Here is a 15,151-nt window from a genome sequence, read left to right as displayed (position 1 = left end):
CTTCAGGCTGAGGCTACCAGTTTATACTCCTCCTTAGTTCCCAACTAATCAACTCCCTCTTCTATTTCCTGTCCCTCTTTTAGCTCCTCAGTTTGTCAGTGAGCTTCTTTTTAATCCTTAAAGGCCTCTTAAAGCTGTCCTTCTCAAAGGGATCATTGTGTCTGAATTTTCATTATCTCAATTATCAGATCTCCCACTTCTTCTATTTGCTTAGCTGCTACCCACCCTTTGCCTGAATCCATCAAAATCTGTTTTCCTGGAGACCAAGGTAAGTGACTGGCTCAGCTTTTCCTCTCACGCTTATCGTAGACTTCAACACAAAATGGTCTTTTCCCTACTGACTAATCCCTGTCTTTTGATCAAAATTAGGTCCAGGATACCTGAAAATGAAAATTGTCAGCAAGACAGATCAGAAATCTGCAGGATTTCCCATTCCATCTTAGCTGAGTTAGTTTTCCCATACAGTAGATATTAGGGTAGCTGAAGTCTCCCATTACTGCTGGAACCTGCCCTCTTCAAAACTGGGTGAGTTGGTTTTGAAAGGAACTTTCCATATATTCTGCTAGGGTAGATGACCTGTGGTAAACACCCACAATGATATTATTTTTCTTACTCCCCTTAATCATACCCAAATACTTTCAACAAGACTCCCATTTTCAGATTTATTCACAGGCCATAGCCCCTTCACCCCTATTTTATTGGATCTTTTTCCTTTGAACAAGTAATATCCTTCTAGTTCTAAATCCCAATCATGGCTCTCATCCCACCAAGTTTCCCTGACACTTCTCTAATCTTGTTTGTTTCTCCATTTCCTGGTTCTTCCTGTTTCATACACATCCTCTGTGCATTGCATACTTTGGTGTATAGACACTGGAGACTAGGAATATCACTGTTTACCAGTCTCTCTACCCTCAGATGTTGAAGATTTCTGAGTATCTTTTCCAGCCTTGTGCCTCATTCCTTGTCATAGGTAGTCATGAACCTCATGCCCAGCCTGAGGTAGGGATCATTTAGTTTAATGGACTTTGTAATCCTGGATGTGTACACCAGAAGACAGCACACTTCTTCCAATAGCTTGTTTGGTTCACACACTGCAGCTTCTGTTCCTTACAATAACTCTCCCATTTCCACCATCCCTTTTCCTCCTCCGTGGAAAGTTTTCCACTGTTGACCTTGTGAAGCTGAGCCCTTTCCCATGTTGAGATAGTAACTCTATATCAGGTGGCTGAAGCATGCCTTCCATGTCCAGAAACAGAATTACTTGGTCAGGTGCAGTGGCATAAACCTCCCCCTGGTTCATCCGCTCATATTTTATGCCTCCACGTACTCACTATTTCTACTGTGGTGCCCTTTTTCTTCTTGGGGTCCTCCTACTGTCTCTTCTACTCCCGGATAACCTCTAGTGCCCTGCATCTCCTACTGCAAGGAGACAAACATCCATTTGCAAGAGATATTATCATATACAAGGCAAGTCACCCTCAATATCCATCCTTTCAGCAGGATTAGAGATTGGCTTGCTTCCTTGTAAGACTCCTATTCCTGTTTGTTCTCCTGGTTTCTTGTTAGCATTGTGAGCTTCCAGCTCCCTATCCTCTTTCTAAAGATTGTTGCTTCAGAGTACATTGCAGAGAACTGCAGTTCCACCCATTACCCAGGCACTTGATCAATGAGTTTTCATGGTTTTAAAGCCAAATCCATCCTCTTTAGGAAGTTCTGAGGTTTTTAAAAATAATTTTGAAATACATTAAGAGCTATCTGCCTTTATTTCTCACCCAGAAATAAACTATGAATGCTTCCGTTACCTATTACTGTTTGAGCTCATAAAGTTTATTTATTCATTTTATGTACCATCATATTGAGGTTAACCTCTTCAGTGTCTTAGGACTCAAATTTATTTATTTATTTATTAAAAATATGTCTATACTGCTTGTCATTAGAAAAAACTTGCATTTACTGGAAAAAAAAATAACCCTGCAATTTTATGAGTCTTAGCAAAGATGGGGACCCTTTGGCATTTTATGTATTGTTAAACTGCAACTCCCAGCATCTTTCTGCATTGGCCAAGTGGCTAGAACTGCTGGGTTGGGAGCACGTACTCCTCAACCCTGACATACTTGTATGGACACTGAACAGTGTAACGCCTGTAGCTGCACTGGACAGCAACCCAAAGATGACATAGAAAAAAGGGCTGTTAACAACCCAGGAAGTTGCTTCTAAGTAAACCCAAATCTTACAAACAGAAGTGGGCCACATCTGTGAATCTCCCATTTCAAACAGATGGCTCAGTCTCTTGGGAGGGGGGAAGGTAGGACATTTCTTGAAATCAGCCTCACCAAAAACAAATGAGTACTATTGTCAGCATTTAAGATTATTTGGGAACTTAAAGTACACCAAAGTCCCTCTTCTGTAAGTTTGTTTTACTTATGAAAGAGGTATAATGTCCACTACTGTTTCCCTGCAAACAGCATAAAACAGTACTTGCTTTGTGGTCAACAGCTTATGCACCAGTTTCCTAGAAGAATCTAAACTGTTACATGAATACTGATGTAAACAGGAGTGTCATGAAAAATAGTCCTTATAAGAGTGGGGCTTTTTTCCTTTTTTTGCTTTTTGTTACAGATGTGCAGGATAAATGTATGCCATGAGCCCACCCGCAACCCTTCATTGCTCCACAGCTTGGTCACAAAAATGGTGACATCAGGCCAAATAGGGCTTTAGTGAAAGCTTCAAGATGATTCCCCCCCCCCCCATACCCTTGCTTTAAAAGAAAAAAGAAAAAAAGGAAAAGGAAACCATTCTGACTGTGCTAATGACTCAAACATAGAACATACCATAGAGATATTATATGAGAGAACAGTTACCACCTACTGTCCTTGCTTTCTTTTTACTTCTTCCTCCATGGCAAGAATGTTGAATGCCTCACCCCTCTGATTTTTCCATTTGTTAAGATAAGCTCTTATTTTGACACAGACCACGACACAACGTTAGATGTGCACCATTAATCAGGGATCCTTGGAATTTCATATAACTATGTTTAAGATTAGGAATGTGCTGTTTGAAAATAGCAGCTTCTATCCTGCAGAAGTTAAAGGAGCTGTCAATGTGCAGTTGGGTATTTCAGCATACTCTGGCTCCGGCCAGCTCTAATCTATTTACAAATATGAACAAGGTAATTACAGAGATGCAGCAGAAGACAAAGAAGCAAGGAACAACCTTAACAAAAAAGCCACTTTATTGAAAATGAGATTCAAACCTCAAAATTAATATTACAATCATGAGAGAATGCCAAACAAAATCAATTTACAGTTGCAACATACAATACACACAGTCCCTTTGAAGAAAAAGTAAACCCTTCCCTTCCACAATCGCTGTCTGCGGCACAAAAAAAAAAAGAATGTGTTTGTACAATCTGTGCATGGAAAGCAATTCTTGGACAACAGCAATTGGGGAAAAATGAAAGAAATTAAAGCTTGTATTTACAGGAAATACTACAAATATTTGCTCCAGCAGAAATTCAAGACTGGTAAAGCATATTTAAGCAAAAAAATACTTTGGAATGTTGCTTAGTGTACCTAGGAACAAAACTTACTGTAAAATATGCTTTCTGGCTGACCTATTTAGAAATATTGCAACAAACATAAATGGCTAAATGACAGGTAAAACATACTGAAATGAAATGTTATCACAGAAATAAAGCTCTTAGAAAACGATATTTCCTTTGGTTTATTTTTATTTAGGTTTAAATTATTGCTTTTGTTCATGGCTTTTCTTGGACTCCTGATGCATGACCTCACCAGGACTGAAATGGAGGCTCCAGCGAGAGAGGAGGGCCATAATCTGGCAAACCTGACAGTGCAAAAAACCCTCCTTGACGAAGGGAGGAGATAATGGCCAGCAAGTCCATGCCCAAGGACGGCTAGCTAAGGGTCAGATTCAATGGAGCACCTTCCTAGATGGTGGGTCAAAGGGCTTCATGTGGGCTAGTGCCTAATTTGTATCAATAAACCCTTGATCTGCCACACCCACGATTAGAAGTAAATTCTGTTTTATCCACGGCCAAAGACTTGGTAAACATCTCTGGTACAGACACTGTAAAGAGACACTTGCACAAGCAGTTTTGACTCCATAAACTGGACCAGCCTTTCCTCTGGATTTGAGGTCCTAACTACAGCCCATAATACTAATGTCATCCCACATTCCCTTCCTGCATGAAAAGAAAACGAATTCTGAAGGAGAGATGGGTGACATACAGGAGAAATGTTTTAGTAACTGTAAAGCTTGGACTCTGAGCTTATTTTTCCCTTGATGCCATCAAGGCATTAGGTATCATCCAAGATTGATAAAGATGTTTCCTATTGAGAGCTTGGGTCTATTTTTTTTTAAAGGCACACTTAACTGAGACACTAGAGAAGGGCCTTGTGCTTATATCAAAGGTGCTTATGACTCTCTTCTTTGCATTGTTATTGGTTTATCTGAACTGTAAAGCAAACCATTTCATGGGTGCAGTCAACAGTACCAGGGCATGAGCTGGACATGCTTTGGGGCAAACAAAACTGCACACCTGAGCAATCTGGAGTTTTAATCCCAAATGATCCCAAAATATGATACAGAAAGATTACTGTAGCTACAGAACAAAATATAAAAAATGACCTACACTGGATTAAATCCAGGAATATAAAGCAGTACTGGAATTGTACAAGAATGTATTTCTTTCTTCCTTTCTTTTTAAATGCATTTGGGTTGCTGCCTGCAGCCCCTGTAGCAACACAAAAAATATCCCTACAAAATTATTTAAGATGCATATAGTATATCTTTTAAAAGGCCTTTTCAGCAATAAAAAATAATGTACAAATATAGTACCTTTTATTAAATACACAACAGCATTTGCACTGGCGATTCATGTCCTTATTTTGGTTTGTTTAATCAACAATACTCCTAAACAACTTGAAATGTGTAACCAGACACTGGCTTTTTTTAAGTGCTGCTGAAATGAACATACTTATCTTACAGATAAAAATCAATGGACAAGGGTATGCTTCAAGCTACCGTAAACAATAAATAGGATCAATAGCAACTTCCATCTTCGAAAGAAAATTACACATCAGGAAAGTCTCTCCTATTTATAAAAAGGGGACTTGATAGATAACCTTTAGAAGGCCATTAATTTTTTCCTAAGGAGCAAATGAATTATATTAAGTTGCCAGGAATAATTCATGGGAATGTGGAATCATTCTGTTGGGCTGCCTTAGCAATCAGTAGGTGACGAGGCTGAAGCTGTCCAACTGCATTGTGTAAAATGTTTCACCATTTTCTTATTGACTGGGTGTTCAAAAGATAGTCCATCTAACTATCATTAGTTTCAGCAGCAGTGCAACCCACAGAAAAGACTGTTTGCTGAATGCAGCTGAGGCTAAAAACAGTGCAAAGGAGATCAAAGTAGAGGCTAGAAAGACAATGAATTTCAAGAAGGTGACACCTCCTTTTAAAGGACTCCTGCTACTCCCTGCCTTTCATTCACATCCTCACATCCTGTTTCATTTAGGTAAGTGCACAAAGCTACAGGTTGCTGGATTTCAATGTAAAGTGCCAAATGAGCTTTTCTATCCACCAGAGTCTAAATAAGAATTCTCAAAGACTCCAGAATGTTTGGGGACACAGACACTTGCCAAGGAACTAATCTGGCTTGCTTACCAGCAGAACAGAGTTTGGTAAATGATGGATGGTTGATTTTAAGAGTTCCAGGAATATTCATGTCTCCCAATTAAAAAAGCGGTGTGTGACTTTACAAAGACTTTGACTTCTATAATTACCCTTCAGCTACTATATGTTATTGGAGCAGCATCAAACTGTAGAGTGGTTCACTTGTGCTTATTCCACTTTAACACAGCACCACGTAACACAATGTATAGTTACTGAAAAATTAGTTTAAGCATTCTTAAACAGAAAACAACTACTCCAGCACTCAATACTGAAAGCTGCTGATTTCAGGTAAGCGGGTGGATGGTGAAATGGCCGACGTTTTGAGAACCTTTCTTGTGGCATTGCAAGGCTGTTTTACTGTTTCCCAAATGCTGCTTGAAACATGGAAAACTTTTGAATTTCACCAGATGAAGCTGGCTGGGATTGAAACATACGTATATAAGATGAATGTACGTTTGAAACTAGCTGTTTGGGAGAGAGGTTATGCCTCTCTTCTGCTTGACAGGAAACCCTCCTACTAAGGCCCGAGTCTTGAGGGACAGTGCTTTTCCAGTGCAGAGGGCAGCCTTGGGGAGGGCAGAGATGAAAGGCTCTGTGCTAAGAGCAGACTCATGCTCATGGACTTTTAGGTCCCACCTCCTGGAGGGATTACAGAGCAATGGATTCAAAATAATGCCTGTTCAACCTGTTTCCAGTTAATTTTGGCCAAGTTAAAAAGACAACCCAATATTCAGTTATGTTTAAAGCAGTACCTCCTTCATAAATTAAGCCAATGTGGGATTATACCCAAATTCTTTAGAGATGGAAGCATTTAATTATTTTTTTTAAAAAAATAACATATTGCAGATAGTTTATACTGGAACTGCTTTTCAGAGTTCATTCATGGCCTTGAGATTCTGTACCAGTCAAAGGCTGCCATTATTTAAAAACAACAAACATTTTTAGAGACCGAAGTCAACACATCATTACATTATAAAAAAACCTTAAAGGGACCAAACATCATTAAATAATTATAAATATTTCTTTAAAATTATATGACAATTCATTTTTTTGCATATAACCTCAATTTTGTACACATTTATAACTTAATAAAATAAAACAAGATAGCCACGCACACATACTACGGATACTGTTTTGGTTTGAGTAAGATATATTGCCATTCTCTTTTTTTTTCCTTGCATAAGAAATTAGAATTTTTGTTTGTTTGTTTGTTTTTGTTTGGGGGACTTTTTTCCCCAAGAATTGTTTTGGTTAACTTGACTAAGGCAAAGGTAATCACATAAATGTATAACACAAAACAAACAAGTTTGTCTTGGTACCTTATAGGGTGCTGTTTCAGCAAAAACAGAAGAAGAAAGCCAAGCACTTCAAAAGTTTTCTCTTTCATCAGAGGCAAGGCTTTGATAAGATGGCTGAGGAGTTACTGTAAGCTGAAGATATTCTGGTATAAATGGAAGCACTTTTTCTATGTGCACAAACACACGGAGTGAATTACACTGTGCATGCATAAGGGTCCTATAGATCGTATGGCTGCAACCGTACCTGAAGTTCAAGATGCTTCTGTTTATTTGAACAACAAATAAAGCACAGGCTTTGTCTTGACAATTGGCAGGAGTCCACGTCTCCTCTCTTGGCAAAAGAACTCGCTTTTTTTTTAAAGGAGTCTAGACAGAATGGGCATCTTTGGGGGGTTGGATCATTATATTTTAAAATATAAAACTGAGACAACATTCCCAGGAGGAAAACAAACTGTGCTTTGATCCACATTGACTGGAACTATGATGTGGAAAGTCAGTCTCATGTTGTATGCATATAATTAGCTGTTAACATCCCAGCTACTCAGTTGCACATATCAACAGAATCTATTTCAAAAACAAAAACAAAAAAGCAGGCACTTTATTATCAGCTGACAATTGTTTGTTTATTTGTTTGCTTTCTGCCTGACAGATTTTAGGCCCCGCAGATAAAATTTCAGTAAGGCCTCCAGACAGACTCATCCATTCTGCCGCTAGAATTCAAGACTGTTGGGGAGCTGCTGTGGCTTCCATCAGCCTCCACACCATCATTCTGGGGAGGCAAGTTAGGGTTTAATAATGTGCTGCCGTTGGATGTGGTGGTACAGGGAGGAAGCATTCTGGAGGGGGAACGGTCTCCCCCCGGCACCATGGGGAACTGGTATGATCCTGATGATGTGCCATAGTAGAGATATGGAGTACTGCTGGTCTGGAATGGTCCACTTTGGTTTTGGGAAGAGCCCGGATAAGGTGGCGGTAAGTAGGTGTGGTAATGAGTGGTGGCTGACATACCCAATGACATGCCTGAAGTGACTGGCGGTGTATAAGTGAAGGTGGCTGGATAGTGCATTCGTGGGTTGGAGAAGCGGCTCTCAGTGAGGGATGAAATGCTTGTAAACTGCCTGGGATCTGAAAATGGGCTCAGCTCTGAAGCACCTAAAAATTGCAACAAAAGATGGGGGAAAAATTCTGTAAATATCCAGTTCTTTCTTAAGCGTGATGATAGAATGTAAATAAGGAGAAGGAGGAGGAGAAAAAGAAACCCACTTTTTTTGTTCCCCCCCAAAACAGCAAATCATTCTATATAAACACTGCAAGGAATAGTGCCTGATATAAACAGTGATCATACATAGCTAAGAGTTCTCTGCATTCAAAGGCTGCTGCTCTGCTAAGATCACGTAATCATTGGTCTGTATCCACTGCACTCCAGCCTCTTGTCATCATTTACACCTCAGATTCCTAGAGAGTTTGAATGGGGACCTGCCAATGAAAGCTGTCAATCTGATACTTTCACTAGTAGCAATCAGCCTTCTTGTCAACTGCCTCACTGTTTGTTTGTTTTTAACATGCTTTTATCAGTGATGGGAAATCATCGGCCCTCCATGGCTGCTGAAATAGAACTCTACACATTCTTTGCCACTGAACTTGCTGACTGGAGCTCCTGAGAGCTATAATTCAGCAACATCTAGAGGACCACAAGAACTCAGTCCGCCTTGCAGTGATTTCATATGTACACACTTAGGCACAGGACTATATGTGGCATCTTTGTGCTTGCCATGAAGAACAGGGAGTTCATCCAAATTGATTTATGTACTGGAAGTGGAGCAAGGATGGCTGGAAACATTTCTCTTCATTTGAAATCAGCAGCTAAAAGCCAAATTCTAGTGGATATAGATTATATTCAGAAAACAGTATATGGCCGTAAGGGGGAAAATCATGAAAAATAGCCACACAATATTTATTATAATGCAATGTCCTAAAAGAATGTGTAGATGAAATGTTGCCTATGCCTTGGCTGGGGATATAGGACCATGAGCCATGACACTGTGTACTTCCACTTTCATTCACTCACACCTTCATTTCCATCCTTATCCATAATCTGTCTTTATATATCCATCTCTAATGGTTACACTATTTAGCTTAAAATGGACTTAAGATTGTTAAACCAGGATCTGAATCTGCATATAAAGTTGGAAGCACTTTATAAAAGTGAAGACACCTAGCAGTCTTAATGATGTTAAGAGGGGGAGGGCTGAAGCATTCATAAGCAAGGGCAAACTAAGGGAAGGGAATTCATTTGACCACTCCTGTTCCTTTTCTATATTTAAATTTATATTTATGAAACCGAATCAGAACTTTAATTGCCATCTTGGATGCTATTTTATACTTTATACTTTATGTAATATATCTTGTTTTCATTGCATTTTAATCTTTTTAGCTTTATTGTAAACCGCCCAGAGTCCCTCTCTTGGGGGAGATGGGCAGTGATGAAATTAAGTAAATAAATAAATAAAGGCAAATACTATTTCTGATCTGGCCTGATGTTGGGGTGGGGTTGGAGGACAGAGGGACAGGATAGGAGGACACATTAAATACAGGTGCAATACACATAAACTCAGTGAACAGTACCAACAGCAAAAGCTTAGAATGAAATTGAAAGAGCAATTAACTCGAATAAATTATCCTTAAACTCTAAGTCAAGTGGTAATATTAGAACACTTTCAGAATCACTTGCTTCAATTCACCTTTTGTGTCACCCCATCCCCAGTACAGAACATACAGAATTTTTCAAGTGGCCAGGTTGAAAATGTCCACTCAAGGAGGCAAGCTTCGCAGATAGCAGGGTTGGGTTATGATTAGGCAAAAATGTTTTGCCAATGACCTACTCATGTATTGATCAAATAATCTTTCTCATAATCATTACTAAAGAATATTGTAGTATATTTAACATATGTATATAAGTACATTTTTCACTTACAGCAATATTTGGTACTGGTCAGTTAAGAAGGGGTCAAGTCTCTTACCCCATGGCCCATGTCCTGACTATTAGCCTTTTCACCCAGCAGTGGCTATGTCTTTTTATGCAGAGGATACCACCTGCCGAACCACCATCTTAGGTGAAAATATAGCCTTGCATCTCATTCTCTCTCTCTTGTTCCTTTCCTCTGGGAGGAGATGAATACTTTGGGGGTGGGGATACATCTGTGTTTCACCTGCATTCATTTGTATTTGTAATCATCATGTTTGCTAACAAATGTACGGGTCATAGATGTGGCTCAATTTATTTCCTGCATCCAGTTTATAGCCTTAGTCAAGTCAGTTGTCTCCTTCCAGCATTCTGCTTCTGAACTGGCCATCCAAATGTCTTTTAGCAGCTTGATAGCTGTACTCCAGCAGCAACACCATACGCTGGCAAGGTTGGTATTGAAAAACATAGCAATGGTCCATTATTCACCATGTCTGATCAAATAGGTGTTCCTTGGCAATGCTAAAAGAGCTTTAGGGGACTGGAGCCAAGAGAAATGTTAATGGGAGGGGCTTGACAGAGTCAGGGGGTACACATTGCCCTCCATTTTGTGTATACATGAGCTATCCTAGCTGCTCAGCGACCATGTTCTTCCAACTGAGGGTACAATCTTACTTTCCAAATAGCCAGCTCACTATATTAAGGTTTTGTGACTCATCCTCTAAGAGACTGTGATGGTGGCAGAACAATAGAAGGAGATACTGCAATGAGAGCAGCAGTCAAAGATACTTTCGTGTATGGTAAACGGAAATCTTGCTGGAAAAATGTCAGATAATAGAAGACTGTGATGCTACAGGTTGAGCCACACCCAGTCTCAGAATGAAAGTGTTTGGGTATTTTAAGTCAGATTTGCTGGGAACAGAAAGTCTGAACAGCCCCAGAATAATTTCTCTCATACTCTTACCCACAACAGAAAAGGAAAACCTCAAAAGCCAACTGTACGGCCATGAAAGTACCCTGTTGATTTCCCATTTATATGACTGCAATTACTTTCTAGATATTCAGCCTGTTCTCATTTGTCTCAGAACAATGTTTAAACATTTTCTAGCGAAGTGAGAAGGCAAGTAAGTAGCACCATGCAAAAAGTCCCCTTTCTGATATTTGTTGCAGCACATTTTTAGTGTGTTCACCATATTAATATGGACACTATCTAGCCTGGGTGCAAAATGTAAAGTCTGACTGTGGGTCAAATAACCTCTTATTGTTATCCATGTAGCATGCAGGCCTAATCCTCTCCTCTCTGATCATCTCTCTCCTGAAATTTGCAAGCTTTTTAAAAAGCCTCCAATGGCACAATAGAGGCTTTATTTCTCTCTCTCTTTTAAACTTCTGCTCCAGAGTAGTGCCATATTTCATGGGGGAAACAGTTGGGGAGGAAACAGTTAAGGCTCTTCTTTGCACAAATGGGGGTTCATACCTGGATCTGGGCCCTGTTTGTTAACACTGGAATAAAGAGTAAGTAGAAAGGGAACTGCATGCTAGGTTAGTAATCTAACAAGTACATTCTGATATTTTTTTAAAAATCCCCTAATATACATTTCTAGTTTCCTTTTCCTTGTGTCTGTTACTAATCCGTGACTTGTAGCATTTACAGCAAAGGCTCTTCTGTGCAGGCACATTTCTTTTTCCTTCATTCCTGCCTACTGAACAACAGCCAGAGGCAATACCACCCAGAAACAAAGTTGTTATTTTAGAATCATACCACGTTGCGTCCCTATTCATACTGGGAAAAGGGACTAATATTTATTGAGAAATTTAACGTTGCTATATAATTTCCACAGATGCAGAAAAGATTAATTGTGATCCTCTTTTTGCTTACATTAGAAAAATTGTGAAATTACTAATGTAAGCAGAGGGAAGAATTCTTCTTCTTTCGCATCTGTGGAAATAGATGGGTATACAGTATCCATAACTCAGTGGAAGAACACATGTTTTACCTGCAGAAAGTCTATCCATGTTGCCTCCAGCAGATGCTGGGAAAGACTTTTGCTGACCAGAGTAGACAAGACTAGCTAAGTGAGCAAATACACTACTTAGTATAAAGCAGCTTCTTAACCTTACATTTTCCCATCTTTCCTCCAGCGATGAAGTTTCAGTGAGTGCCAACCCTTTTACAGCCAAAATGGCACAATCTACAATTCCATGCTCAAAGAAGTAGAAGATTTCACAGAAGGAAAAATACAAAAATATTGATGTGGGAAAGAGTCAAAGCTTCCTTCCAGCCAAAATGGCAATTTCAATGAAAACTTTATTTCTATAAATAGTAGCAGCCGTGTGGTGGGGCATTTTCTATTAAAGAATCAGAGTTGAGGGGTGAAAAGAAAACTCCTCCCTATCCATAAACTGTGATCCTATCCAAATTTGCCCCCCTCTTAATTGTAATGAAGAGAGATATGACTATATAGACACTATAAAGAATCAGCCTAGAGAGAAATGGTTCCAAAAATGGAAGAAGGTACCCAAAGATGTAAAAAGCATACAGAGAACCAACTGCATAGCCTTGAAAACTATGGACAAAACCAAGGATTTTTATTATAGCCAGAATATGTACCACTTGTCTAACCAAATTACACCTTTCTGAGTTAGTTTTTAGTGTGAAACATTTTAAAAATCTGCTAATGCGTAGTAGTTCCTTTTTCATAATACTACAGTTTAGAAAACTCCAGGGCTGAGAAGAGTAACTTATTACTGTCCTGCAGTGTAGTTTGTGCTAATACTGCTCAGGCTCCATGTGGTTTATGGAGCTATGCAGCTATTTGCATGTGGTTTCCAAAGGGTGCTTCAGAACATATGGGTGTCTTGGTCTACAACAGCTTAAACAACCTGGGAAAAGATGCAACCGGTTTAAAGTGTTGCAGATAGGTGCTACCTTCACATTCCCAAATACTTTTTGGAGATTAAATCTGAAGCACTGCACAGCCAATAATCCATAATCCCAGACACATTTACTTCAGAGTAAATCCCACTTGAATTCACTGAAGGTCATCTCTAAGAGTCATATAGAACTGTGTTAACAGACTACTATTGCCAGTTGGCCCAAAGAGAATAGTACACAACCAATTACATCCTCACTGCAAAGCTGCTCAATATAAATAATGAATGTCAGCATTAGGGCTAAGGCTGGTCTAGGTTCCCAGAAAAATAAATCCATCTATTTTGCAAGTTGAAATAAAGATCAGTCTAATTAAATTGTTCTCTCCAGACTTCCAACAAGCCATCTACTTGCAGAAGTGTCATGCAAGTAGACTGGAAACTGTGGCAGAATAACCTTCAGAACAGCAGAATCCCTGAAGCTCCTACTATGGTAAACAATAAAACCTCCCAACTAGCCATAATGTGAAAAATCACACATCTAGTGTGAAATTAAAGATACAAAGATGTACTTGCCATTTTTCTAAATAATCCTACCTTCTCAGGATAGTAGATAGTACTTCAAGAGAACAAAATCTATGACATAGGATTCTGAGGGCAGAAATAGAGCCACCACACCAAGTATCTACTCAGAAGTAACCTCCACTGAATTCAGTGGGATTTAGTACCAGGCAAGGGTATACAGAATAGCAACTGTACTTAATTTAGATGAAATCAATGGGGCTAATCGCTTCATGGTTAGGATCTTGGTTCCAGACTTAATAAGGAGATAACTTCTAATAAACTAATTTAAAAATTTCTTAACTCAGATCAGATTGAGAGACGGCAGCCAACCAAATGCCTCTGGGAGATGCACATAATTCATTGCTTGCTGCAGCAACTGTTAGTGACTGAAAAATCTCTCTAGGGCTGGAACATTATACAAACATATCTGGGAATAAATCCTATTCAACTCACTGGAGCTTACATCTCAATAGATATGTACAGAATTGCAGTATAAAATGTTTGGCAACAAAATATTCATATGAATGTCCATGAACATGAAGTCCTGCCTGAAATTATTTTACCAAAACTGTATCTTGAGAGATATATACACAAAGAAAACCTTCAAGGAATTATTGGAAACAAAGAGAAAATATTTCAGGGGATGTATCTCAAACCTTATTTGATAAGTTTGGGAATCCACACTTCTGTTCTAGAGCAATCCACTAAAATTTTTGTTATGTTAAACCATCAGGCAGTTGAGAAAATATACTCTTTTACACAACTATTAAAACAATAGCCCTCACTGTATTTGGTCACTCAGTGAAGGTTAACATATATGGAGCAAGTACTAGAAATCTGAAGACATAGATTTGCTGTTCGACTTGGTCACTTCATGACCATCCAGAGAATCCTATATATATTGACAAAGATGCAAGTCCCCCTATGTCTATACACAGATAAGTTTGTATAGAATTTGGGTGTTTATCTTCTTGTTATTGTGATGGGAAAACTCACTAAACTGCAGACTGTTAACTTTTTTTAAAAAAAAGCAGAACAGACAATTAGTACACCTAAAAAAAATCCTGCCTTTCAAGCTTAATGCTCATCACTTCCTCTACCAGCAGTCTCAGACAGTTGCATACCAAAAAGATTGTAACCCAAATGTCACTGAAAAAATACTAGATAAACATCAGCATCTTTTGGATGATCCCAAAGTCTGTACAAAGAAGAGAAAAGGGTGAGGGCTCTAAAGGGGCATTAACTACTCCCCAAACAACCTACTGAGAAGTAAACATGCCCAGGTGGCAAAAGATGCAGTTTGCTGGGTGCCGGTGTGTTGAACTTTCCAGTAGGATGGTGAGCTAGGAGCCTAAATGGAGCAACAACTATTGCCACATTTTAATGCACATCTCTCTTATTATGTTTCTTTATTCTTATCCCCCTTTTATCCCTCCTACCACAAAGTCTATCAGCCTCTCATGACACTTTAAAAAAAAAAAAACTTTCCTCCCTTCCCCATTTCCTTCTTGCTTACGTGTCAAAGATTGTGGTTAGGTTAAGCTCAACCCTTGGTGTTTCCTTGCAAACAGTCCTTTTATATACATTTAGAGTTGAGCTTCATATTAATAGTAACTATATTACTCACACCAAACATGTGTTTTGCACCTAATCGTCCTTGCCTTATGACTAATCTTGTGTGCTTATATTTATCAAATGCACTGAAACAGATTAATCTGGGACCATTCACAGTGTTTTGATAGTATCACTTCCAAGA

At 39.0% G+C, this 15,151-nt stretch overlaps 1 protein-coding gene across 9 annotated transcripts in view; it reads right to left on the bottom strand.

Annotated features, from left to right (window-relative positions):
• RUNX2 (RUNX family transcription factor 2) overlaps nt 1-15,151 on the bottom strand; it is a 165,135-nt gene that overhangs the window by 51,139 nt on the left and 98,845 nt on the right. For 3 of the 9 annotated variants that reach the window (XM_063317208.1, XM_063317192.1, XM_063317200.1), the window contains one exon: nt 3,215-8,150. The exons of the other annotated variants lie outside the window; for them this stretch is intronic. In XM_063317208.1, coding sequence (XP_063173278.1) covers nt 7,672-8,150 — 479 coding nt within the window. In that variant the 3' untranslated portion in view covers nt 3,215-7,671. Of the gene's footprint in view, nt 1-3,214; nt 8,151-15,151 lie in introns of those variants that run through there. 9 annotated transcript variants of the gene reach the window in all.

The sequence above is a fragment of the Candoia aspera genome, chromosome 1 (assembly GCF_035149785.1).
Source record: "Candoia aspera isolate rCanAsp1 chromosome 1, rCanAsp1.hap2, whole genome shotgun sequence".
Lineage (NCBI taxonomy): Eukaryota > Metazoa > Chordata > Lepidosauria > Squamata > Boidae > Candoia > Candoia aspera.
Note: the sequence above shows the minus strand (reverse complement) of the source record. Positions and strands in the feature narration are given on the sequence as shown.